General features: G+C 33.7%; 2 protein-coding genes across 2 annotated transcripts; one reads left to right on the forward strand and one right to left on the reverse strand.

Annotated features, from left to right (window-relative positions):
* The first annotated feature begins 15,147 nt into the window (after window positions 1–15,147).
* On the forward strand, window positions 15,148–22,444 carry LOC130983076 (kinesin-like protein KIN-UA). The gene is made up of 19 exons (XM_057907255.1): window positions 15,148–15,672; window positions 15,798–15,898; window positions 16,021–16,143; window positions 16,496–16,681; window positions 16,836–17,057; window positions 17,180–17,336; window positions 17,785–17,934; window positions 18,294–18,382; window positions 18,565–18,768; window positions 19,028–19,141; window positions 19,511–19,633; window positions 19,727–19,858; window positions 20,246–20,381; window positions 20,481–20,573; window positions 20,759–20,884; window positions 20,992–21,117; window positions 21,260–21,403; window positions 21,549–21,677; window positions 21,760–22,444. The coding sequence occupies exons 1-19, from the start codon at window positions 15,432–15,434 to the stop codon at window positions 21,918–21,920; spliced, it is 2,757 nt and encodes a 918-aa protein (XP_057763238.1). The 5' UTR covers window positions 15,148–15,431; the 3' UTR covers window positions 21,921–22,444.
* Window positions 22,445–24,975: 2,531 nt separating this feature from the next.
* Window positions 24,976–26,979, reverse strand: LOC130979037 (AT-hook motif nuclear-localized protein 24). The gene has a single exon (XM_057902390.1). The coding sequence runs from the start codon at window positions 26,668–26,670 to the stop codon at window positions 25,735–25,737; it is 936 nt and encodes a 311-aa protein (XP_057758373.1). The 5' UTR covers window positions 26,671–26,979; the 3' UTR covers window positions 24,976–25,734.
* Window positions 26,980–27,684: the final 705 nt, after the last annotated feature.

The raw sequence follows: 27,684 nt of genomic DNA on the forward strand, positions 1-27,684 counted from the left end.
TTAGTCACGTATTTGTCACACGCCAAATCACTTGGTTAAATTTTACGAGTCATCTTTAAAAGGGAATGAGAAAAAGATAAAAGCTAATTTTATTTCAAAAGATGTTCCTACCACAACTCATTGTGATGTGTATGATTTCTTTAAAAATGCTTATAAAAAAAATATTGGTCATTTAATCAATCATAAAAATGTTGAATAGTTTTTGATATATTAATATATGTTTTTATTTATTTATATTTGAATGTATTTACTTTGAAATTTATCTTTCTATGTAAGTTTTAAAGAATTAATAGATAAATTTGTACTATTATAATATATGTACAATAAATAAAATAACTATGCAAGTAAGAATATGATTTAACTCATTACATATATATGAATTAACAAAATGATTGAGTTATGAACTTAAAAAAAATTTAAAAATAGATCATATGTTAGATTGCATTTTCAGATTTTTTTTTGTGAAGAAAATAATGAAGGTACAAGAAGAAGACATTTGTTAGCGAATAATGTAAGTACACACTATTTTCAAAAGCAAAATTTATTTTGCTAACCTTGTACATGAAGAGGCAAGTATTACTACCACTACTAGTACAAGTGAAGAACTGTTATTTTATTCTTTAGACAAACAAAATTCATTATAGATAATATGTTATTATTTACAAAGTCTCAAAAGAACTTGTTGAGTTGTAAAGATATCTGTAAGAATGGATATCATATTGAAACAATAAATGTGGATAAGAATGATTTCTTTTGTATTACAAGTTATCATTCAAATAAGAAAAGTCATATTAAAAAAATTATCTATACTTCTTCTAGTATATATTATACTCATATTAGTACAATTGAATCACATATTATAATAAATCAGAAGCTTATAGCCCAAATAAATTTATTATTTGTATAACCGATTAGCTCACCTTCGAATAATAATGATGTGAAGAATCATTGAAACCTCATAATGACATTTATTGAAGAAGAATAAGATTTTTCAATCCAATGAGTTATGTTATGCTACATGCTCTCAAGGAAAACTAATTAAAAGGTCATCAGTAGCAAAGATTGGATTTGAATTTTCTGAATTCGTTGAGCAAATTCAATGTGATATATGTGAACCAATTCATCCACCTTGTAGATCTTTTATATATTTTATGGTCTTAATAGATGCATCTTTCAAGGTGGTCTCATGTATGTTTATTATCATCTCGTAATTTGACGTTTGCGAGACTCCTTGTGCAAGTTGTAAAATTAAAAGCACAATTTTCAAAAATAAAATAAAAACAATTCACCTTGATAATGTTGATGAATTTACTTCTCAAACTTTTGACGCTTATTATATGATCAATGGTATACATATTGGAAATCCAATAGCTCATATTCATACGCAAAATGAACTAGCATAATCATTTATTAAATGCCTCCGACTGATTGCTAGACTCATACTTATGAGAATAAATCTCCCCGTTTCTACTTGGGGACATGTTACAATACTTATTCGTTTAAGGCCAACAAATGACCACAAATTCTCTCCTTTACAATTGACTTTTGGCCAACAACCAAATATATATCATTTGAGAATATATATATGTTCTAATTGGTCCACCTAATCGCATCAAAATGGGTCTACAAAGAAAATTGGGAATATATGTTGGATATGATTCTCTTTCTATTGTGAGGTATTTATAGATACAAACTACAAAAGATGTATTTAAAGTTCGATTTACAAAATGTCACTTTAATGAGACAATATTTTCAAAATAAGAAGGAGAGAATAAATAATTGGCAAAAGATTATACATTTGTAGAAAATTGCAAATAAATTGCTTGATGTATTTTGTAACATCTCAAGTTTTTTTTGAAATATTTTACATATACCCTCTAATTTTATCAAAATACCTAAACTACCATTTTCCCCTTTTCTAAACACTAACCCTCTCCTAACACACACACACCCCGCTAAGAATGAAAGAAAGAAAAAGAGCGAGGGAAAACAGAGAGGGAGAAGAAAGGAAGAAGAGGGGGAGAAGGAGGTGAAACCAGTGAGGCTGGATGCCGCCGTCACTGTCGCAGAGAAAAAGGAAGAGATGTGTGAGAGAGATGAGAGAGTGAGGTCGCAAGACTTCCATGGAGAAAGAGGAGAGCGCGCGACGGAGAAGAGGAAGGAGGGAGTCCCATCGTCACCACTGCCGTTGACCGAGACTGTTTCCATCCCGGTTGAGGCCATCGTCGTCACCAAACAGGGCAGAGAAGGGGGGCGCGAACGGGAGAAAGAAAGGGAAGCTCTGTTGGAGCTCGTCACTGAGTTGCTGCTGCCTTCCACCACACTGCGAGACAGAGCCACCCTTCTGTTACTTCTTCCATTGTCATTGTGGTTGCCTCCGTTGCAGGGGGAGGAGGTCACTGGAGAAGGGATTGTTCTGTTCTGCTTCTGGTTTTGGTTTTCCATTGTTTGCTGGAGTCTTTAGGCCATGAATGTTGCTACCAGAGTCATCGAAATTTTTGCCGTCAAGAGCCACCACTGCTCTTCCTTTACCTTGGTAAACAAAACCCATTCTGCTTGTACTTGACATCTCTTTCCATTTATGTTTCGCTTTTATCTACCTTACGCTCTCGCTCCATTTTTGTGCTATCTTTCTTGATTAATTTGATTTTGCTGTTGTTGCTATGGGTTAGAAGTGGTAGTGATGTTGCTGTTGTTGTTGAGACTACATCCGTGATGTTGTCGTTAGAGTTGTTGCTGCGGTGAAAATTGAGGTTGCTGCCACTGGCTCGGTCCAAATTTTGCGCTCTTTCGTTCCATTCTATTCCAACCTTCCTCGCTATTTAATTTGGCACTCCGAGTTCGGCCTCTTCGGTCCTTGGGACCAAGTTGTGAGTAGGCTTTACATTTATAATTAGTTGACTTTGCATCTATAATTATTTTGATATACGTTGCTTTAAACTTATAATTACACCTACAAATATTATTACCAAAGAATTTTAAATTAGATTGAATAATCGATTTATTAGAACTAAATATTTATCTTTGTTAAGTTCATTTTAATATGCACATGAGACTATATATTTTTATGAGGCTATATGCATGTTTGATGAAACTTTATATTATTTTAAAATATTTGATTTTATTCGAATATGTATTTTTTTGAAGCATTGAAGTATTTGTTGTTACTCACTTATTTTGAAATTGTGAAATATGTTTGAAATGCCTTAAGATTGAGAAAATATGATTGAATATGATTTAGATTAAAAAGTATTATTTGATTTGATTTGATACCTCATGTTTGAAAGACCGAAGAATTCGTTATATTCAAAATTATATATTTTGAATTGGTTTGGGAGGCTCATATTAGAAAATCGTAGTTAACAGCGGTTATGGCGTTAACCTAGATGCATCTGGCTCAGACCTCAGCTAGTAGGGGTGTTACTAGCCTAACATATAGGCCACACGTTAGATCTGTTATTTCGTACGGACACGAGAGGAAAGGGCTACCCTTAGAGGTGGAGCCGCCCAAGTGTAGACTATTTGATTTGATTTCTGTATGAGAACTTCCTTACTGATTCACTCATTCATATAAATTATTATTTTCTAACTAAAATTATTTTCATAATAATGTTTATATGGTCTCATGTGAATTATAGATGTATTGTCTAGTCACTGAGTTGTAAAACTCATTCTGTTATTCTAAAAATATTTTTCAAGAATAAATACTTGAATATGTGAGCCCTTTTATTCAAAAATTATGATCTGCAATGGGTATCTGTTCCTTGTTGAGTTCTTAGACGTTGTATGCTCCATATGTCACAGGCAGGATTCAACCATTCTTAATTATTTTAATTTTTGTTAAAAATGTATAACTATTTATTTTAGAACTTGTAAATTATTCAAATATTTGTAACTTTTTTATTTAATTTATATTTGAGTCTAATAGGCTTGCTAGGAAACTGTTTCCCTAAGCGCCGGTCATGGTTCATTTTGGGCTATGACAAAGTGGTATCAGAGCTTAGGTTTAATCTGTGTAATATGGAGCAAGTGTCTTATGGTAGGATCATAATTGTATAAATTGAATCGCATCTATTTGTACAAATTGTGGCACTATCAGAGGCCTATAGAAATGTTATCCTTGTCCTCTGTGTCATTGTTGTCTTCTGATTATTGTGATCATGCGTTCTTTGCCGCTTCTTGCCACTTCTTTCTTCTTTTTTATATCCAACCTTGACTCATCATTCAGTAGCTCTTCTTGAACTTGTTTTTACAATGACTTCAGTTTCGGTTCCGATTCACGATTTCTGCCTTATAGCTACTTCTAATCTTTTTCGTTTTTGTGAATGTATGCTTTAATATTCTTCATCTTCGTGTGTTCCTTATGATTATGGATATTAATATCTCATGCATTACTTAGAATATTTGATCGGTGTTTGCTGTGAATATTGTCTAATTCTCTTATAGCATTGTATTTGGATTTGTGGATTGCATGGATTTACTGAGTTTCTGATCAAAATGCTTTGTTCTTGATTTGATAAGCGATATTAGAATTTTTCTTATGTTCATGATCTTTGAAATTATAATAATTTTTATTAGCTTTTAATTCTCTCTTTCAAATCAATAATTTTAAAAAAAATGTTATTTAGTTATTCAAGAAAAAGAACTATGTGATAAAACATATGAATAGAGTGTTATTGTTGTTTGTTTGATTGGTGGTTTTCTTTGCTTAAGTGTAGTGAATTATTTGTGTAATCAGTTAGCTGGATCAAAAGTCTTTTCTAATCTAAAAGTTTGGTTGCATTTTTCTAATTTGATGATCTGATTCCATTATGGTTTTTTTTGTTGTTGAACATGACATTTTTGTCACGAAACTATTTTCAGCTTGATAAGTTGAGAGAAAGATTGTGAATGCTTTCTTTTTGGTGGGTGATTATAGATGAATTTTGCTTTTCGCTAAGATTTGAGAGTTTTCTTAACTTTTGCTTTTTTGGAAATTCTCCTATTCTCAACTATTGTTCGTATTCTTAGAGGTTTTAGGGAGATTTGTTTTATTGATTTGTAGTACTTTGTGATGCAAACAATTCTGCCTGATGAATCTTGTTATTTGCCTCGTAAAAAAAATTGTTGGTTCATGTTTTAAAAGCAAGGAATTTATTCTACCAAAGTTATAGAGAACCCAACTATAAAAAAAAGTTGTTGTGTTAGTTTATGTTACCTTATAGTAATAATACTAGTTTTTGGCACCAAAATTTTTCATCATTTGTCATATAAAATAATATTTAGTATATTATAACTACTGACTCGTATATGAGAAAATTTACAGCAACCATTATTTTCTCTATTCTCAACATGAATTTTAAAAGGCTCATATCTCCTTTGGTGTTCCTTTTTCTTATCTGATATTTGCGAAATTTTTGTTCTTGTTTAGGATAATAAAAAGAATAGTCAAATATACTGTTACTTCTCATGCTTGTAAATTTATAGTTAAAATGAGTATCTTATTGGTCAACATATTGTGACAATCATAAGATGATATGTATTTCATTCTTGCTAATGATTATGTTCTCCTTTCAATTAACTACCTCACACAAATCACTAGTTACTATTGTAACTTAATTATTGCCAATAAATTTACTATACTTTTTAATACATTGAAATTGCACCCTTCCTAATATGTCTTGCCAGATCTTAGACCTTGATTTTGATAATCTAACTGATATTTTACATCAATTTTATTACAGTATACTAAACGTTAAAATTTTACAATTTTGACTAATTTTTCTTATATTCTGATAATAAGATAATAAAATCTAACATGAGTTAAATGTTTCCTAGAAACCTACAAGCCTACAATTTGTATACATGGACACTCAGGATAATATATATGAAGAGAAGAGTGATAAATATATTTCTACTATGATTGGACCCAAAATATGGTTATATGACTAATATTAATAGAGATCATTAAGATTTTCTAAGTAACAAACAAATCAATTTCTTTGGTGATTGGACTGCTGAGTTTCTTGATTTGTATGTAACGATTATTTTTGTGTTTCTTAGTCTCACTTCTGGGTTGGAAATTTGTGAAAGGCTCTGTATATACCCAAAAAAAAGTTTTTATTGATATATTTTCCAAGATATGACAAGGATTTAGGAGATATATTTTTGAATGTTTAGATTCAATATATATATATATATATATATATATATATATATATATATATATATATATGAGTTTGTCCTTAGTTTATGGACTTTAAGTTCACTTAACTATTTATGAAGGTGATTTCTCTTTTTGATGTTTTATCTTTACAAGAAATATAATCCCATACAAATTTTTTGAAATTCTTGTGTGCTTGGATCATGTTAAAAACAAAAGAAAAGTAGTTATTTTAACTGATTTTAGTATATTAATTGTCAGTACTTTAAATTTTAGTTTTATTATTATCATTATTTTATACGTGAATTTATTTATAACTTCATATTAAGTCTAACTGCATGATTATAGGAAATTATATGACTATATTTTACCAACAATGACCATAATAAGTTAAATACCTAAATGTATATGTAAATCCTCGCTTAAGGGACAACAAAGAGATCAATTACATTTCTTGTTATGTTTTACATAACCTATCTACTATTTTGAGTTAGGAGATATCACACTTTATATTGACATAATTATTTAAGGTCCAAAGTCATGATAATAATCTCAAGGGTACTTAGCCGAAGGCTTCTATAGAAAGGGAAAAGAAGCATGCTGATTTTGCGATAGTTACTGTTTTTTATTTTTATGACTGTTAAGTTGTCTATTTCAGAAGGTGTTGTCTTATTTTAATTTATGTTTTGCTTGCTTTCTCTGTTATTGATTTTATCTTTTTGCTTATGTATATCCTTGCTTGGTTGTGTACCTAGGTATCCTCTAAGATTCTTGATGGAAAAACATTTGCCCCTGACCCCTACTACTCTAATTCATAAATTTTGCATCTTTTGTTTCAATTTGAATTTGTTTGACGTGATAGTATTTATGTTTGAAATGTTCGTCTCATATCTTTTCTTTGAGATTGTGAAATGATTTTCTCTTAGTTGCATCCATTGTTGATGGATATCCTACCTGATTGTGTCTTGAAACATTCTCTTAAATCTTTCTAAAAATTGTCGTTGACTTTGATTACCTTTTCTTGTGCACTTTGTATTTCTTTTATTCAAGCTTGAACTTGTTTCGACCTGATACTACATCTTCTCTTATATTGTTCCTATCAAAATTTCTTGATTCAGATTTCTTTCTTAAAATGTGAATTGACTTTCTTTCTGGAACACTTCATTCTTTTTGTACATCTCGCTTAATTGCACTCTTATACATCCTTCCACGTTCTTGTGAACACCAACTGTGATGTTTGCTTTTTCTTCCTAACTTTTGTAGCCCATTCAGTAAACTCAAGTTTATTTTGGTGTAACGTGCGATTCCAATATCTAGCAAGTGATACGTTAGCTCTTTAGGACACAATTTATCGATGTTGGAATTTGGAAAGCTGTAATTCTAAGGTTTGACATGAGACCGGTTGATACCATGGATATGTACAACAAAACCAAGGAGATTGTGAGGTGAAAGTGTATTTTGAGGGGATTGACGAACGAAGTGAAGAGTGCTATATATATCTGAGTTGTCAAGGGAACGAGAGTCGAAAAATGTCAACCGCATCATTTTAACACACATCTATGTTGTAATTTTTGCACCTGATTATACTTCTTTCTCATGTTTGGTAAAAAGGCTAAAACCATATAACATTTTTCATACTGTATCAATTTTCGAGGATGAAAATTTTTCTAAAGGGGTAGAATGTAACATCTCAAGTTTTTTTGAAACATTTTACATATACCCTCTAATTTTATCAAAATACCTAAACTGCCTTTTACCCCTTTTCTAAACCCTAACCCTCTCCTACCACACACACACCCCACTGAGAATGAAAGAAAGAAAAAGAGCAAAAACAAAGAGGGAGAAGAAAGGAAGAAGAGGGGGAGAAAGAGGTGAGACTGGTGAGGCTGCACGCCGCCGTCATTGTCGCAGAAAAAAAGGAAGAGATGTGTGAGTGAGATGAGAGAGTGAGGTCGCAAGATTTCCATGGAGAAAGAGGAGAGTGCGCGATGGAGAAGAGGAAGGAGGGAGTCCCATCGCCGCCACTGCCGTTGATCGAGACTGTCGTCATCCCGGTTGAGGCCATCGTTATCACCAAATAGGGCAGAGAAGGGGGCCGCGAACGGGAGAGAGAAAGGGGAGTTCTGTTGGAGCTCATCACTGAGTTACTGCTGCCTTCCACCACACTGCGAGATAGAGCCAACCTTCTGTTACTTCTTCCATTCTCATTGCGGTTGCCTCCGTTGCAAGGGGAGGAGGTCACTCAAGAAGGGATTGTTCTGTTTTGCTTCTGCTTTTGGTTTTTCATTGTTTGTCAGAGTCTTTAGGCCATGAATGTTGCTGCTAGAGTCATCAGAATTTTTGCCGTCAAGAGCCACCACTGCTTTTCCTTTACCTTGGTAAACAAAACCCATTCTGCTTGTACTTGACATCTCTTTCCATTTATGTTCTGCTGTTATCTACCTTACGCTCTCGCTCTATTTTTGTGTTGTCTTTCTTAATTAATTTGCTTTTGCTGTTGTTATTACGGGCTAGAAGTGGTAGCGATGTTGCTGTTGTTGTTGAGATTACATCCGTGATGTTGTCGTTAAAGTTGTTGCTGCGGTGAGAATTGAGGTTGCTGCCACTAGCTCGGTCCAAATTCTGCGCTCTTTCGTTCTATTCTATTCCAACCTTCCTCGCTATTTAATTTGGCACTCCAAGTTCGGTCTCTTCGATCCTTAGGACTAAGTTGTGAATAGACTTTACATTTATAATTGGTTGACTTTGCATTTATAATTATTTTGATATACGTTGCTTTAAACTTATAATTACACCTACAAATATTATTACCAAAGGATTTTAAATTAGATTGAATAATCGATTTATTAGAACTAAATATTTATCTTTGTTAAGTTCATTTTAATATGCACATGAGACTATATGTTTTTATGAGGCTATATGCATGTTTGATGAAGCTTTATATTATTTTAAAATATTTTATTTTATTTGAATATGTATTTTTTTGAAGCATTGAAGTATTTGTTGTTATTTACTTATTTTGAAATTGTGAAATATATTTGAAACGCCTTAAGATTGAGAAAATATGATTGAATATAATTTATATGAGAAAGTATTATTTGATTTGATTTGATACCTCATGTTTGAAAGACCGAAGAATTTGTTATATTCAAAATTATATGTTTTGAATTAGTTTGGGAGGCTCATATTAGAAAATCGTAGTTAACGGTAGTTATGACGTTAACTTAGATGCATCTGACTCAGACCTCAGCTAGCAGGGGCGTTGCTAGCCTAACATGTAGGCCACACGTTGGATCTGTTATTCCGTATGGACACACGAGAGGAAAGGGCTACCCTTAGAGGTGGAGCCGCCCAAGTGTGGACTATTTGATTTGATTTCTGCATGAGAACTCCCTTGTTGATTCACTCATTCATGTAAATTATTATTTTCTAACTAAAACTATTTTTATAATAATGTTTATATGGTCTCATGTGAATTATAGATGTATTGTCTAGTCATTGAGTTGCAAAACTCATTCTGTTTTTCTAAAAATATTTTTCAGGAATAAATACTTGAATATGTGAGACCTTCTATTCAAAAATTATGATCTGCAATGGGTATTTGTTCCTTGTTGAGTTTCTAGACATTGTATGCTCCGTATGTCACAGACAGAATTCAACCATTCTTAATTATTTTAATTTTTGTTAAAAATGTATAACTATTTATTTTAGAACTTGTAAATTATTCAAAATCTTTATAACTTTCTTATTTAATTTATATTTGAGTCTGATAGGCTAGCTAGGGAACTGTTTCCCTGACCGCCAGTCATGATTCATTTTGGGCCATGACATATTTTTTAATACAAAAAGATAACAAATTCTATATACTGAAAATTCTCCAATTCAAATTAATGTCCATGTTGGATAAATGGTAAAAATGCAAATTATGATAAAAAGGTAAATACTCTTCATGTTGAGGAGGACGACATAGTTGAGACACCTGTAGTTACCCAAAGTTTGATATAATTGAAACATTGAAATATGATTTAGTACTTGAAAATTGTCAAAATGACGAGATCTGAATAAAGTGTCTTTACAGGAGAAAAATAGAACTGAAGAGAGAGAAATAATTGTTGACAATATATTTACATAAATGTAGCGCTGAATATTATGCATGAAAATGAGGATCTTGAACCAAAAACTGTCGAAGAATGTCGACAAAGGAATGATTGGCAAAAATAGAAATAAGCCATAAAAAATAAATTAAATTTACTTGCAAAACATGAAGTCTTTGGACATGTAGTTTGTACACCTGAATGTGTAAAACTTGTTGGATACAAATGGATATTCGTAAGAAAACAAAATGAGAATAATAAAATTATACGCTACAAAACTCAACTTGTAGCACAAAATTTCTCACAAAGACCTGGTATAGGCTATGAGAAGACCTACCCTCTTGTAGTTGATACAATTACCTTGAGATATGTGATTAACTTATCTGCATATCATAAGCTAAATATGCACCTGATGGATGTAGTCACGATCTATCTATATGAGTCATTAAACTGTTATATCCATATGAGAGTTTCTGAAAGACTAAAAATATCTTAATCATCCAAAGAGAATTCTCGAAGATTATACTCACTTAGATTAAAAAATATTTATATCATTTAAAATAATCTAGACAGATGTGATACAATCGTCTTATAGAATATTCAATGGAGAAAGAGTTAAAAAATGATCATATTTTCCTATGAATTTATATAAGAAAATTTATATCTGAATTCATTATAATTGCTATGTATGTTGATGATTTAAACATTATTATTGGATCTCCTGAAGAGCATAAATGTTCTGAAAGAAGAATTTGAGATAAAAGATCTTGAAAAAACTAAATGTTGTCTTAACATTCAAATTAAGTACGTAACAAGAGGTATATTTATTCAACAAAAGACTTAAACAAAAAAAATTGTTAAAAATATTTTATATGAACGAATTACATTTAGTAAGAACCCCAATGCTTTCCGGATCATTAAATATGAAGAAGGATATGTTCCGACCAAAAGAAGAAAATGAAGAAACACTCGATCTTGAAGTACTATATCTTAACGTCACAGGACATTAATGTAACTTATTAACGAGATGCAACCTAGCTACAACCAAAAGACATTAGAATGAAATAAAAAATGTATTTTGATATTTTTGTGGAACGACTAATATGAGATTATTTTATCCTTATGGATGCAAGCAACAATTGATTGGCTATGCAAATACTAGCTATCTATCTAATTCTCGTAAAGGTAGATATCAAATAGGATATTTGTTTACCTTTGTGATATAACTATTTCATGGAGATCTATGAAGTAAAATTATAGTTGTAACATTTTTCAGTCATGTTGAAATACTTGAAATACATAAGGAAAATTGTGAATGCTTTTAGTTTAGGAGTTTGATTTGATATATTCAATCATCATATGGGTTGTCTGATAAAAATATAGCCCTACCTATGAAGCATGGACACTCCATTGAGTTGTCGTGTCTGCGTGTCGGACACATTTCGAACACGACACTCACCGAAACTCATTCGACACACGTGTCTGCTGTGTTCAACCGTGTCTTAATAAAAAATAAAATATTCTTCTCCGGACATGCCTGAACACACCTAAATACCATCATGTATCAGCGTGTCTAGTCTTATTCTTAACATATATTTTTAAAATAAATTTAGATATAGTATATATTATTATTTATTAAAACAAAAAATATTTTAAATACGTGATATAATTAAAATAAGACATTAAAAAATAATTAAAAATTTTAATTTAGATTTTAATATCAATAAAATAGTAAAATATCATTACGATTTATCTAAAAAGAACTTTATATTTCATATGTATGCGTGTCCCCGTGTCATGTAAGATTTTAAAATTTGCGTGTCGGCGTGTCCTGTGTCGTGTCATGTCCTGTGTCTGTGTTAGTGTCCGTGCATCATAGAACCCTACAATATTATATAAAGATAATGCAGATTGTATTGCTCAACTCAAGTGGATTCATTAAAAGTGACTGAACGAAGTATATTTTTACCAAGTTCTTTTTCAAACATGACCTTCAAATTAAAGAACAATTTACATTCAACAAATTTGTTCAAGTAATAATTTGACAGACTTATTTATCAAATCACTTCCGGCATCCTCCTTTAAAAATTTGGTACACAAAATCAGAATGTGTCGCTTTTGAGATCTTATATGATGTTACCAAGAGGAAAAACGATGTGCTCTTTTTCCTAATCAGGTTTTATTTCATTGGATTATTTTTAAGAAATTTTTTAACTATACAATTCTTGTTACAAAGGATATTATACTTTTTTCCTTAATCAAGTTTTTATTCCACAGGATTTTTTTTATAAGATTTTTAACAAGACATATCTCTAATGACATCGAAGGGAGAGTGTTATAAAATGATTATTATTGTGAATGTCATATAATGGAGCATTATCATACATAATGAAGTATGAAACATTATCAATTAATGAGACGTGAATTTTTTATAATGTGTTTTCACTAATTAATAAGTGGATTAGATAAATAATGTCATACTATTATTTAATTCAAATTCTTCATCTATAAATAAATCCTAAAGAGAAGGTTCAGGCACACTAAGAATAACGCATAACATAAAATACACATAATTACTTATTTTAAGTAGTCTTTTGATTCTTTTAAAAAGAATATTGTGTATCAATATTAATGTGAATATATTATGTTATATTGAGGCTGATTTTGTTTTATATAAAAAAAATATTAGTGTCTTTAAAAATGGAATTATTTAGTGTAATTACAAGTGTGTGTGGGGCGTGTTGCAACACGTGGAGAGTGTGCTGAACACGTGATAATATCATGACCAATACGCAGGGGCGTGTTGAAAACGTAACAACATATTGGCAGACATGTTAAAATACGTGAAGAGCGTGTTGAATAATTTTCACAATATTATAATATAATTCAAATATCAAACTTCAACCAAAACACCATTTCTATTTTCATATTAAAAATAATTTCCGTTATATTGAATGACACATTAAAAATTAATAATAAAATTTTCACACTCTCTCATCATTTTCTAACTCTATTTCTATCGATCCATCGAAATTTCACAACAACAACTAATTTTTTGGTATTAAGTTTGTTTTATTCATTCAGTTTTAATATAGGATCAGAATTTTGAATTTTTCATGTGTAATTAGGTAGCATTTCAAATATCCAATACCAGACCTAAAAGGATATATATATATATATTAAAGTGAGGACCACTGAGTTCACTGGTGTGAAAGTTTAACTTTGGAAAACTCTTTATCTATCATCAGTCTTCATCATGCAAGCAGAAAGTGTGTGACTCCGATCCAACGTGGGTGCCTTTAGCTTATATTATTAGACATATCCCACTTCTGAAACCATAGCTAGCTAGAGAGAGGGCCATCTCATTTCGTGCCCCTTCTATAATTTATTTTTATTATTATTGTTTCTCTGAAAGTAATTAGTAAGTAGTAATAAGATGACACTAACTAGATGAGCGTCTTAATGAGACAATATACAACATTTGGAGAGATCCTTTAATTATGGTCTAAGATTTGCACTTGTCACCCATCATCCACCTAATTAATAATTATGTGTCCTCCATTTGAAGCAATATATTTCTAATTAATTAATTATTGGTTTGGTTCGTTTTGTTAAACTTTCTAGAAATGGAGTTAATTATTTAGAGTAACCTCATTCGTTTAAGAGGGACCTAGATGGATGTTATTATTTGTTGCTCTTCTGTTAAATCACACTTGAATTTTTTTTGCCAATAAATTTAAATTAAGAGTTGATAGGGAAGAACAAGATGCAACCTCCGACAAGTTCCAAAAATGCTTAATTATCACCACCTCCACCTTTTCATTCGTATTCATTTATATTCCTTCTATGTTGGTGAGGCAAATTAATCACTTTCAGGAGACCTGCTTGTTCCATGCAGTAGTATACGTATCTTATTTGTAAGTTTTTGGCCATTAACTCCTCATTATAGATCCGTACGTAAGTACGTTACTATATACTGTACTATAGTAGCGTATTGAAGAAGTTGTTAATTACTAACTACTAACTACTAAGTAACAATTAAGATTCATCAGCAAATCTTAATTGGTAGTACTAATAATTAAGATTCCTTAAGAAACCTATATATTTCAATTGATATTTCAGTAAACTAGCCTTTGAAAAGAATAGAAAGTCGTACTTAATTAAAGTATTAGTATTTGCAAGCTCTCACAGTCACAACCGACACAGTTTCCAACCATGGGAATTGAATCACATAATAATTAAGTTGTTACTAACACAATGTCCAATCAATGGAAGGCTAATCTTCCTTCCCTCCAAGATTTATTCAATTTAAAAGGATCCATCCATATCTTTATTCACTACTTGCTACTTTTTTTAGTGAAAATTGTTAAGTCTGCACTCCCTCCAACCCCACCACAAAAAAATAAAAAATAAAAAATAAAAACTCCAAACGTTAGTTTTTTGAAAAGCGCAACAATTTTAGAATTTCCAGGTTAATTCTTGATTTTTTAAAAAACATATTCGAAATGATTAGTAATGTTCGCTTGCCAACTAGATGGGTATTGACTACTAACTGTACTGTGTAACTTAGATGATTAATATTAACTGAACGGTGAATAACCATATGTTATGGTAACTTTAAGAAGCCTCCGCAATATTCGAAAGCTCATGTAGAATTACTATGATTAATTTTAGGAATCTTGTATACTCTGCAATTTTGGAAGTATATTTGTGACATTAGTAACTTGAAATGGTCCACCTTTGGTGTTAGCTAGATAGTGAGACAATTGGACAAAACTCATACGGCAATAAAAAAGAAATGAAATCCATAAATTGCATGATATAAAGAGTTAAAGACACAGAATGAAAATGCAATAGAATTCGTATGATCAAGTTAGATGGTAATAATAAAAATGCAGGCAGCATTGGATTGGGGCGGTTGGGAAGGGGAGTTGAAATTGAATGCCGCCGGCCTACGCGAGACTATGAGGTGACCACCTGTTACTTTCCCATTCTGCCCATGCTTAAGGATGCTAATTTGAATTACACAAGGGCATTTTGGGTACTCAAAAGAGTTGAAGAACTGGAAGAGAGATCTGGACCCCACGATTTCCACGACTAGTTCAGTAGTTCTAGACTTCTAGTTGGACCATCGTTCTCCTACTTACTCTCTTTCATTTTCAGTTTCAATTTCAGTTCCAACTTTCAACTCAGCAATGGCCACCTCCTCTGGTGGTGGTAGTGGTAGTGGCGGTGGCGGCACTTACAGTTACAGAAATGGCGCCACTCACTCTCACAAATCCTCTTCCAAGCTCGATACTCATACTCATAAGCCTCTCTCACTCAATTCCAGTTCCAATTCTAGTTCTAAGAACCATGTCAAGTCAAAATCTTTGGGTCCTTCTTCCACCACCCAACGCCGCAACAGCACCACCTCCAAGGACCACCATCCTTCTGGTTAGTCTCTTCTCTCCGTGTGTGTGTGTGTGTGCGTGTGGCTAATTATCGTCAATTACGCCTTTAATTCCGCCATTTTACGATCACACTCACTTTTTGCTTTGGTCCTACATGGTTGGGTGAAGTTCCTGGAAGAGTTAGAGTGGCTGTTAGGTTGCGGCCGCGAAATGCAGAGGAATCTGTGGCAGATGCTGATTTTGCTGATTGTGTTGAATTACAGCCTGAGGTATACTAAACCAATTTGTTAACTTGCTCAAAACTGTTTCTTTGGAAATTAACGAATTGCCTCTGCCCGTATTTCTATACGGTTGTTGTACAATTAGTTATACTTGTCTAGCTATATTGCAGCTCAAAAGGTTAAAACTTCGGAAGAACAATTGGGATGCTGATACTTATGCATTTGATGAGGTGCTCACTGAATTCGCATCACAAAAACGTGTATATGAAGTTGTGGCCAGGCCTGTTGTGGAGGTGGGTTTTCATGACCTTGTTGCTTGTCTTTCAAACTTTGTTATTGTCTCACTTGTTTCCAGATGATATGTCAAGATGCATCAACAACTGGTTTCAGGATCTATGTTAGAAATTTAAGTGAAGAGATGTGGGTTAACTATGATTTCTCCCTTAGAATCTCCCTACATTGAAGCATTCATAATTATAGTTTTCTCATATGTCAAGTCAACCCTGAAGAGTTTAAATTCCTTTTGGTCATGTATCTCATCACAGGGAAATGTGGAAGAGACTAACTGATTGTGGCATTTACGTTACTTATTGTATCCATGCTCTTGCTTTCCTTTTATTACATGTCTTACTTTGACATCTGCAGAGTGTACTAGATGGCTACAATGGGACAATCATGGCTTATGGACAGACTGGTACTGGTAAAACATACACACTTGGACGACTAGGGGAGGAAGACACAGCTGCACGTGGAATAATGGTCCGCTCTATGGAGGATATTTTAGCAGATGTTTCTTTGGAAACTGATTCAGTTTCAGTCTCTTATTTGCAGGTGAATAGATTTAGTACATCTATCTAATTTGGCCCTACTTCAGTGTATAAAGTTAGCACGTCTATTTATTCAAATTTCTTAAAGCATTTGTTAATTTTCTAGCAAATGATTTCATGCTCAATGTAATAACATGTCTCTTACTGTCAATATTCAGCTTTACATGGAAAGTATACAAGATCTGCTTGATCCTGCTAATGATAACATAACCATTGTAGAAGATCCCAGAACTGGTGATGTTTCACTACCTGGAGCTAGCCTTGTTGAGATTAGGGACCAACAGAGTTTTGTAGAACTATTAAGATTAGGAGAGGTTCATCGCTTTGCTGCAAATACTAAATTAAATACTGAATCTTCTCGAAGTCATGCTATTCTGATGGTAAATGAATTCATGTATCTTATTTATGGTGTCATGTTCTTCATTCCTTGTGTCTTTCTGTATTTTTCAATGTTTCGATTTCTGTTATTACTGGAGGACTGAATATACCTCTGATTCACTAGGTGCATGTTAGGAGATCCATCAAGGGAAGAGATGCAGGTCATTCAAGTGAAAATGGCAATCATCCGCACTCAGTCAAATCATTAAAGCCACCTGTTGTCAGGAAAGGCAAGTTGGTTGTCGTTGATCTGGCTGGTTCGGAACGAATTGATAAGTCAGGTTAGTACATATAATAACGTGGACACTGTTTTCTCTCCATCCTCGTCTGTTTGTAGCAGGTTTGCTTTCAGGAGACTTCGTTTCTCTCCCATAGTTTTCTCGTTATTTGCTTTGAGGATATACAAACTTTTTCTAATTGGTTGGCTAATAGGTCTGTCTTCCATACTCATGATAATAACGTATAATTTCCAGCTCTGCTATTTTCTAGTTTCTTCATTTCATCATTGTTATGAAGATGATAAAAGGATATCAGGGTTGCAGTGCAAATGCTTGAAAAACAAATAGGATTCCTGTCAAATTCAAAGTTGAATGTTAACTTTATGAACTTTAAGGATGATTAAATTTTCATATAACGTTGCCATGGATATATTACTCATTTACTCTGTTGTTTTACTTATTATAATATCCAAGCTGCTGACTGATGATGTTTCTATGAACTACTCAATAGGAAGTGAAGGGCATACACTAGAGGAAGCAAAGTCTATCAATCTGTCGTTGAGTGCATTGGGGAAGTGTATTAATGCACTTGCAGAGAATAGTGCACATGTGCCATTTCGTGACTCAAAGCTTACAAGATTGTTACGTGATTCATTTGGAGGTAATATGAAAGTGAATATAAGCTTTCTTTTAGCTTAGCTTGTCTAACATGAAGTATTGGAAACTTGTGTCAGTGACAAAATTCTCCATGTATGAAAAATTTTGCTTAACAAATAAAGGAGTAGATTTTGAATCTGTTCATAGAGAATACATTCTGAAGCTTGTATTTGCTTAGTAGATAAAGGAGTAGATTTTAGCTAAATGTATTTGAAGTCTCTGAGTCATTGTGATTAAAAGGAAGTCTTGGGTTGGAAGATTTTACATTTTAGATAAATCTGTTCATTATAGATTAGCAATATTGTCAAGCATCTTTAGTTTTTACCATGGCCCATGTGTCCTGACATCTAAAATGTTTTACAGGTACGGCAAGAACTTCGCTGGTCATTACCATTGGACCATCTCCAAAGCATAGGGGAGAGACTGCTAGTACTATAATGTTTGGACAGAGGGTGTGCTTGTCTATAGCTTGCATTACTTTCTCTTCCTCTATTTTTTAGATTGCCATGCCATTGGCTGATGATTGAAGCAGCTGAAATTTTCTATGTTCGTCATTCCATAGAATAAGATGTGATTGAGTGCCTTCTAATCACCATTTAAAGTGCTGATTGCTGAATATGTGTTCCTCTTGTAGGCTATGAAGGTGGAAAACATGGTGAAGTTGAAGGAAGAATTTGATTACAAAAGCTTAGCTAGAAGGCTAGATGTAGAATTAGACAAACTTATTATGGAACACGAAAGGCAACAGAAGGCATTTGAGGATGAGATTGAGAGGATGGCCACAGAAGCACAACATCGGTTATCTGAGGCTGAAAGGAACTACATTGATCTATTGGAGGTTGGTTAAATATATAAATTCTATTTAACTGTGTCATTTTGTTGCAGTTTATGTGAAAATGTTTGTTAGTCCTTTCATCCAAGAAATAAAACTTGACACATTCAATGAATCAGGCAATGCATCCATAGTATGTGGCTACTCTTTAAAATATGTTGTTGCATACATGGCTATGGTAACTTCTTGAAGTTCAATTTGCAAAATACTGATTTGATGTTGGTAATTGCCGTGATCTGTACTGATATACGTTTTTCTTTCTCAGAAGGAAAAATCAAAATATGAGAAAGACTATATGGACTCAATTAGGAAGCTTGAAGACCAGCTGGCAATGAATCAACGAAAGAATGAGGACTCTCATATTAAATCAAGAGCAGAGGTAGTTTATCATACTATATGCCTTTAGTTATTACAATGGGTGAAATTATTCTGCATAGTAGAGTAGGTCACATCCTCAGAGGACTTAAAAATGATATTTTTATTGCCAACTAGTTAAAATTCCAGAATATTTCCAGCAAGCTTATGACTTCAAGTTTTTCTTTTATGTTTGGGTTATTTCCTCACAAATTTAATGACTGGAAATTGGAATGTTCTGGTGGAGCCAGATTAAAATTGCTAGTTTTGAAATTTGCAAACAATACAGCAGCTCAAGATTCATTAATAAAATATGCCAATTTAGTGATATCGGAGTTAGATCCAAAATGAACTTGATTGGTTACGCTCACTTGACTTATGCTACACTCCCAAGGTGTATTCTGAGGAGCTGGCTGATCTGAAAAAAATGCTTCAGAAAGAGACTCTTCTGAGGAAAGCTGCTGAAGGGGAAGTAAATCATCTGAAAATTCAAGTATCTGAACTTAAAATGTCAGAGGTACATTGTGCCCCCAGTACATTTTTTTCCCCTTGCATGCCCTTTTGTCGTATTATTTCTATCAGTTTCACCTGCATATCTTTATTGTTATAGGCATCCAGAAAGTCAGAGATCTTGAAAGTTCATAAGATGTTAGAAGAGGAGGTACACCAAAAAGAGAAACTTGAAAGAGAAATAGCAATATTACAAAGTCAGTTGTTGCAGTTAAGTCTTGAATCCGATCAGGTAAGCTATATATCTAACCCCAAATGCACAGATGTGAGTTATTTGACTATTATCTTGGATGACCCTTTCTTCAGTATAATTTGTTACCTCTCCTGCTTGTCCTTTTGTAAAGCTTTTTGAATATTTCTTTTTGGTTACAGAATCTTTTAAATTAAGTAAATACTCAATTTCCAGTTCATTGTCATATCCAGTAATTCAGAGTGAAATGTTTGACCTCATTCCTAAAGCAGTTTTTTGGTAACAAAAGTTCAAGATAGTTGTTATTTTGTATTCATAAAGAAACATGCATTATTTTATCTTCACTTTTCTTAAGAGAAGGAAAAGATTTTTCATGCATGGCCATGTGCTGGAATCATTTATGTTGTCTCGTTGGCATTTATTTTGTAGACAAGACATCAGTTTGAAAGGGATGGATTGGAAAAGGATGTGAGCAGTGTTGATTCTCTCACGTCCCAAGTTAAGCATCAGCAGCAGGCTTCAGGAAATGGAGAGAAGCCCTCAATAGCCAAGCTCTTTGAGCAAGGTCGTAATTATTATGTATTGCGGTTAATGGCAACTTAATACATATTTGATATATTAATATGTGAGGTTTAAGTTATTTATAAAATAAATATTCTTTCAGTGGGATTGCAGAAGATTTTGTCATTGCTTGAAGCAGAAGATGCTGATGTGCGAATTCATGCTGTGAAAGTTGTAGCAAATCTAGCTGCTGAAGGTATTTGTATACTTTATAGTTTATACTCACTTCTAGAAACTAGAAATTTAATTTGTAGCAAAAGGAGAAAAAGAAAAGGACTATGAGGCAACTGGACACAGTTTATCCTCACATATTTCTAGTATTTGAACCTGTTACCTTAAAAGAAGTATCAATCTTAACAGCTATCAACCTTTATGTTACAGAAGCAAATCAGGGGAAGATTGTGGAAGCAGGTGGGCTCACATCCTTGCTTAGGCTGCTTCAGAGTTCTCAAGATGAAACCATACATAGAGTTGCTGCAGGTGCTATTGCGAATTTGGCAATGAATGGTAATCTTGTCCTTCCTCTACTTTCCAACTAGTAATATTAAAAATTCAACTTCTACTACTGAGATTTTCTTTCCTGATCATTGCAATCTTGTTCTGCTTCTTAACAGAAACCAACCAAGAACTCATTATGTCCCAAGGGGGCATTAGTTTATTGTCGATGACAGCAGCCAGTGCTGAAGATCCTCAAACCCTTCGAATGGTTGCTGGAGCCATTGCTAATCTTTGTGGCAATGGTAAACTGCTTATCTTATTCTTACAGCCATCTGCTTGTTCAAGATACAGTAGCATACAATCAATCATACTTCATTCGTTCCGATTTGATTCCCTTGAAACAATCACCTGCTGCCACTGACAAGTTTTGTGTCTGCATTTTAGATAAGTTGCAATCGAAACTAAGGGGCGAAGGTGGTATCAAGGCACTGCTGGGAATGGTCAGGTGTAGACATCCTGACGTACATGCACAGGTTGCTCGTGGAATAGCAAACTTTGCAAAGTGTGAGTCAAGAGCATCTAGTCTAGGTAAACTTGCAGCTGGCTAACCCAGGCATATATTTTGATTGTGATGAACACAGACACGTTCATGAAAATGACACTTTTGCCTTGAAGATAGTCACTTGATCAATAGTGCCTATTATTGTGTTAACAGTTTTTCCACAATGTACAGGGACAAAGAGTGCAAGATCTTTCCTCATTGAGGATGGTGCCCTTGCATGGATCGTGCAAAATGCTAACAACGAAGCCTCATCAATTAGGCGCCATATTGAACTTGCATTATGCCACTTAGCACAACATGGTAAGTAGAGTACACTCTAAACTGAAAGCTAAAATTGCAATAGGTCATGTCGCTTAGACCCTTCGTTTGATGTGCATTCCAGAGGCAAATGCAAGAGACATGATTAATGGAGGTGCATTATGGGAGCTAGTTCGCATTTCGCGAGATTGTTCAAGAGAAGATATCAAAACTCTTGCACATAGAACACTAGTTTCTAGCCCCACTTTCCAAGCTGAAATGAGGCGTATGAGGATAAGTTACTGAAGAATTCTGCAAAATAAACCCAAGCGGGGTGAAAGTATACATAACAATAATTTGGATGTAGTGCTCTAATCAAGCAGGAAAGCTTTCTTCAATGTTCAAGCTGAAATTTGAAACTAGCTAAAGTGAGCTCTTTTATGTGGTTGGTCCATCAAATGAATGGCCTTAATTTAATCAAGTCAACGTGGTGTTTAACTGTTTATATGGTCAGTTGCTTGTAGTTTTTGTCTAGCTTTGGGTATGTAAATTGATTTGTATATGAAATAGAGAGGGAAGGGTAGTGGTGCTTGACAATTTTGAATTTCTTCAAATGGCTGGGTGCTATTCATAACAAGATGAGTGTATTTGTTAATTAATGATGATTTGAGTTGTTTCAACCAATTCTATTTGCTGAAGTGCGGACCCCATGAATGTTCATGATATATTTTTTTCCATAATCAGCGGCCCTAGCGAGTAGCAAAAGCCAATACCAGTGTGATTATTTGACTTAAGTATGTATGACAATAAAGTTTTATGTCCCTCTAACTTACTTGGGACTGAGAAAAGTTAAAGGAAAGGTAGTCTTTTGGCTATTTATCATTATTATCCTAATTATTATTGGGTAATGATGTGTGCCTAGGGGCTGCGCCTTTTTTTAAGTTTATACAGTATTACTTACAATAAGACTTGCAACAATAAAAGCAATTCAAATGCATTACCATTAATCTGATCCTAATTGTAGCGGTTTAAATTGTGATGTGGAATTGTGGACGTTGCAAATTAAAATTCTGCAATAATTTAGATATTGAAAATTCATGTTATTATCAAAATTGAAAATATATTTTGAACATCTAATCTATCAAACCTAAGTCGTAATTTTCATTCTAATATACAAATTCTTGTTAGCTAACTAGATAGTTATTTTAAGGTGTTAAACATCAGTATCTCAATTAAATTTTGTAAACTAATTAGTTAGTTAAACATAAATACAAATAATGGAAATAGGTGCAAAATAAAATATGGTTGTTTTGTGATATGGGCGGTGTTTAATTGCAGAAGGGGCAAAATACATCTGAATGAAATAATTAGTGTCTGCTGTGGTCGTTGTAGTTGTATTATGTATAGATGGTATCAGAGAGTGTTGTGGCTTACATTACAAGTTACAAGAATAGAAGATGCCTCTCGTATATTATTATATATAAATAGATGGTCAATTGATCGATGACCAACATTTCTCAATCAGAACAAAAATTAGCTATTAGACCCCTTTTTAAAGGAAAACATCGTTTTCCAAATAATTATTTGGCAAGTCATACGCTATGGCAATACAAAATTGATCTCTGGACATTGTTATTCACTTATTTGTCTTCGCATAATGATAATAGTTTTACATTTAATTCCTGAATATTCGTTCATGTGCATGATTTAGGCAAATGTGCATCCATATATAAGACCCGTGAATTACCATTATTCGATCAATCTAATCCGGGGGGCCCCATATCACACACAATTTAGTTTGTTTATTGTTTTGGATAGTCAAGCCGAGGTTTCATTAATATATATGTATTTATGGAAGATTAACCCATTAAATAATTGTTGCATTATATTATTAAATTAATTCTATGTATATATGTAAACTGACATACTGTAAATATTTAAAATGTCTTTAAATAAACTTTATTAGATTAAATTTTTCTGGTGTTTAATGTGTATAAAAATATTCTATATATAGTCTTAATCTATATATGAATGTATATCACAGTATGAGTACTTATCAATGAGAAGTTAAGTTATCCCTAACATAATTATATATACTTAATTATACGCACGAGTATAAATTTATCCTTGCAAGTTAAGTTCTTAACGAGAATAATTAATTAAATGGATGGATGTTCAACATGATCATCAATTAGTCGCGGATGTAATAAATCAATAAATTCCTATGGATAATTCTGCCACCCAGGCACTGTTGAAGATTAATCTCTGTTTACCGCAGCACAATTATTTGTTCTCCATGTCAATTTCATAATCTTTATTTGAAAAGATAAATTGGAAATTATTTCAAAAGAAAATGGAAGCTATTGTTACTCCATAAATTGTCTAATATAGCTAGACAACTTTAAATGGCTTGATAAAAAAAAACATAATAATAATTAGCTGAAGCACATGGATAAAAAAGGAATCATAATTTGGATGAAGACCTGATGAGAACAGTGGTTAGAGCCGCAAGATGGACAAATAATAATGCATAAAGCTTCCAACGAAGAATGGGTTGGTAAGGAACCTACCACTAATAATATTAAACTAAATTAGTATTCCTAGTTAGCAACTTGGAAGAAAACAAACAAATAAATAAAAAAGGCAAGAGATTCTCAGTTAGCTTTGACGAAACACAACAGCAGCTAACTCGATCAGAGAATCCTATATATCTATGTATAATTAAATTCACTGACCAATTCAGAATAGACCTAGTTCCGTAGTACTAATTGGAACAACGCACAAGCTTTTCAATGAAGACGCGAAAATAATGTATGTTCTAATAATTAAATCTTTTATAATAAGAAATTTGATATGAAGATCATGAATAATGCTCTAATATGATGAATTGGTCCGAAGTTGAAATTATTTAATATTGGTGGGTTAAGGAAGAAATGATGAGTCCAAGTTGGGAATAAGATGGCGGGAGTAGTGAGACTGAGACAGGGTGCACATAAGGATCGAGAAGCCTGTTGTCTTTGTTGTTATAATTGCTTTTTAATGAAAGTGTGGGTTGAATGCCTCGAAAAAGAGCTTTCCTCAGACACCGCATGTGTGATCACGCACTCTTGCCAAACTACTTGCTTATATCTTTATCTCCTCACTCTACTTACTCATTTACTACTCCATAATACTAACTAGAGAAAAACACAATACTTTTACACCATTGTCTTAATGTCACTCCTTCAAGAATATCTTGTAATAGATCTTTTTTTTAGTGAAATACTTTCTATTTTTAGTATCTAATAATTAAGAAGGTCATCCTTTTCTTCTTCACCGATATTATATCAATTAATTAATTATACCTAGCAAGACCAAAGGCTAAAGGAATTAATTATTTTCAATTCAGAAACATATGTAATGCAAGTCGAAATACAAAAAATGACGAGAACAAGGAATAACAATCATGATCATCACCATCTAATTCAATTCACCGTGGTCCATAACATACAGTTAGAGAAGTAGCTAGCCCGTGTCAGCTGCAACCATCAGTAAGCACCGCCACCAGAACTGGAAAATTAAACTTGCTCGGTAGAATCGCTTCCTTCCGAATTAGCTTCCATTATTCCTAGCTAGGACTGCTACTAAACACTACTAATAACTACTTAATTGTACTACTAATTCCTTCAACTACTTGTACATCTCCAAGCTAATTAAGCTAAGTGGATTGATTGGATAGAAGCAAGATGTAATGTACTTCATCACCACCTACCGCCGTTATTCTTGTCATAATTAAACACAAAATCAAACCCACCAACTAAACTATTATAGAGAAGATGCATCAATTTAATTACAGCAGTCTTATCAAAAAACACGCAAATGCTACATAATAATAATTAAGCGCATAAGAAGATAGAACCTCAGTCAACATTCCTATTCAATTCCACTAGCTTGAGTTCGGATCCTAAGTAATTAAACACCCAAAGAAGAAGAAGCTGATGATGATAAGAAAGGGAAGATAATGGAAGAAGAAATAATTAAACAAGGAACTAACACGGTGGAGTAGTAATAATAATAATAATAATAATAATAATGGAACTTACAAAGACACTGTTCCATATCATGATGATGATTGTGATGATCAATAAGGAGAGCGACCAGGAGTATTCCAGAAAGCTTCCGTTGGCATCTGAACTGAATTCAGAAGATTCGGATTCAAACCATGGAAGAGTGGAGCAGTTGCGTCTCCTAACATCTGCTGCTGTTGCTGCTGCTGCGCATGCTGCTGACCACCACCGGGGGACCCGATTGAGCCGCCGCCGCCACCGCCAGAACCTTGCAAGGGCATGGAAGGGTCCTCTTCCTCCAAAGGAAGTCTCTCATACGCAGCGTTGCTGAAGGAAGCGGACATGATGACCACCGGACCGGAAGCAATTAGTGTCCCCACCACACTCCCTCCGACCACCTGCCCTTGCCCTCCGGCTAGATATATGGTCAAGCCGGAGGCCGCAGGTGGAGCGGGAGGAGGGAGGAAGGATCCCGCCAGGGACAAGATCTCGAACCTTCCATGGAGGGAGACGACGGCTCCAGAGGAAGCTGGTTGGCGGAGTGTGACGTTGGTGACGGTGCCGGTGCCGCTCATGATGCAAACCCCTCTTTGGCGCCTCCTTGCGAAGTTTGAGACGCTCTCAACGATGTCGCAACCGTCTGCAACCTCCATGACGTGCGTCTTTAGGGCATTGGCACTGTCGCGGGTGATGATGATCGGTGGCTTGGGTTTGTTCTTGGATCCAGCTGGTCTTCCTCTTGGTCTTCTTGTCATTTCGGTTTCACCGGATCCTCCTCCTCCTCCTCCAGGTGTTCCGTCTTTTCCATCGCTGTTGTTGTTGTCTTCTCTTTCCCTCTTGTGAGCGAGGTTGAGGCCTCCGCTGCTTCCGCTTTGCTCGTCTTCTGTTTGTTGCTGCTGCTGTAAGGAGTGAAACTGCTGCTGCTGCTGTTGCTGGTGGTGGTGCAACAGATCTCTTGCTGTGTGGAATGGTGGTGGAAGTGAATGGCCGTGTGCTGTAATTGGATCCATTATTATAACTCTATACACTCTATTAAGAAGATCTTCTTATATATCAAACTTGCCAGCTTTTTTCTCTATATATATCTCTTCAATCTTCGCTTCCTTCTTGCAGCGCAACTTGACTAAAACCTTTGATTCTTGAAATTCGATTATCCAGCGATAGATGCTCAGTGGCGTAGGCTGTGAAAAATGGAAACTACTACTACTGCTGCTACTACTACTACTTCCTTTTGATGAAGAATAATAATAATAAGAAAGAAAAAGAAAATAGGTAGCAGCGAGTTTCGTGCAGAGTTTAGGGTTGGATTGGATTGGAAATAACAAAAATATAGATCGAAGGTTTCGGGTAACATATCCGTGTGTGTGTGTGGGCGGTGAATGGGTCCCCCCCACCTCGGCACTATACTCTCTTATTTTATTCTAATTACTCTTTAACACCTCAACAACCCCCTGCTTATATTTACTTTTTGCCTTTTCATTTTCTAAAATTAAGCTTCTAATCTCTCTGTAAATCATCATTGCATACTCTTTTTTAGTGGCATTACACTATTACCTAGCTAGGATATCCGACTTATTATAAATTCTCCAAAATTTATATTTTTTTTATGAATTAAATATGTGACTATTGGGGCCTATTAAATTTAGTTGTTAAAGCTAAGAGATTTTGTGTTTCCTCTTCTCCCTAAAACTGTCATATTCACAGAGTAAAACAAAATATATTTAATGTACATTTCAATAGATATAAGTACTGATCTTATTATAACCATTGTTAATGAATTAAAAATTAAAAGTTTTATATTAAAATAATAGAGAAAAGTGTAAATATATAATATATATTAAATATGTTATGGGTTCACAAAATTGTCGATTATTTCATCATATCTAGTGGTGTTCAGAACATACAAGAATTGTTGAAACCCTAAATCTATATATATGGGGTCAAAACTCGGAATTTGAGTTCAGGTGCGGCTTCTTGTTTCCTTTACGGTCTGGATATATAGCAAGTTGAGCTTTTCGTAGCTG

The sequence above is a fragment of the Arachis stenosperma genome, chromosome 5, assembly GCF_014773155.1.
Source record: "Arachis stenosperma cultivar V10309 chromosome 5, arast.V10309.gnm1.PFL2, whole genome shotgun sequence".
Lineage (NCBI taxonomy): Eukaryota > Viridiplantae > Streptophyta > Magnoliopsida > Fabales > Fabaceae > Arachis > Arachis stenosperma.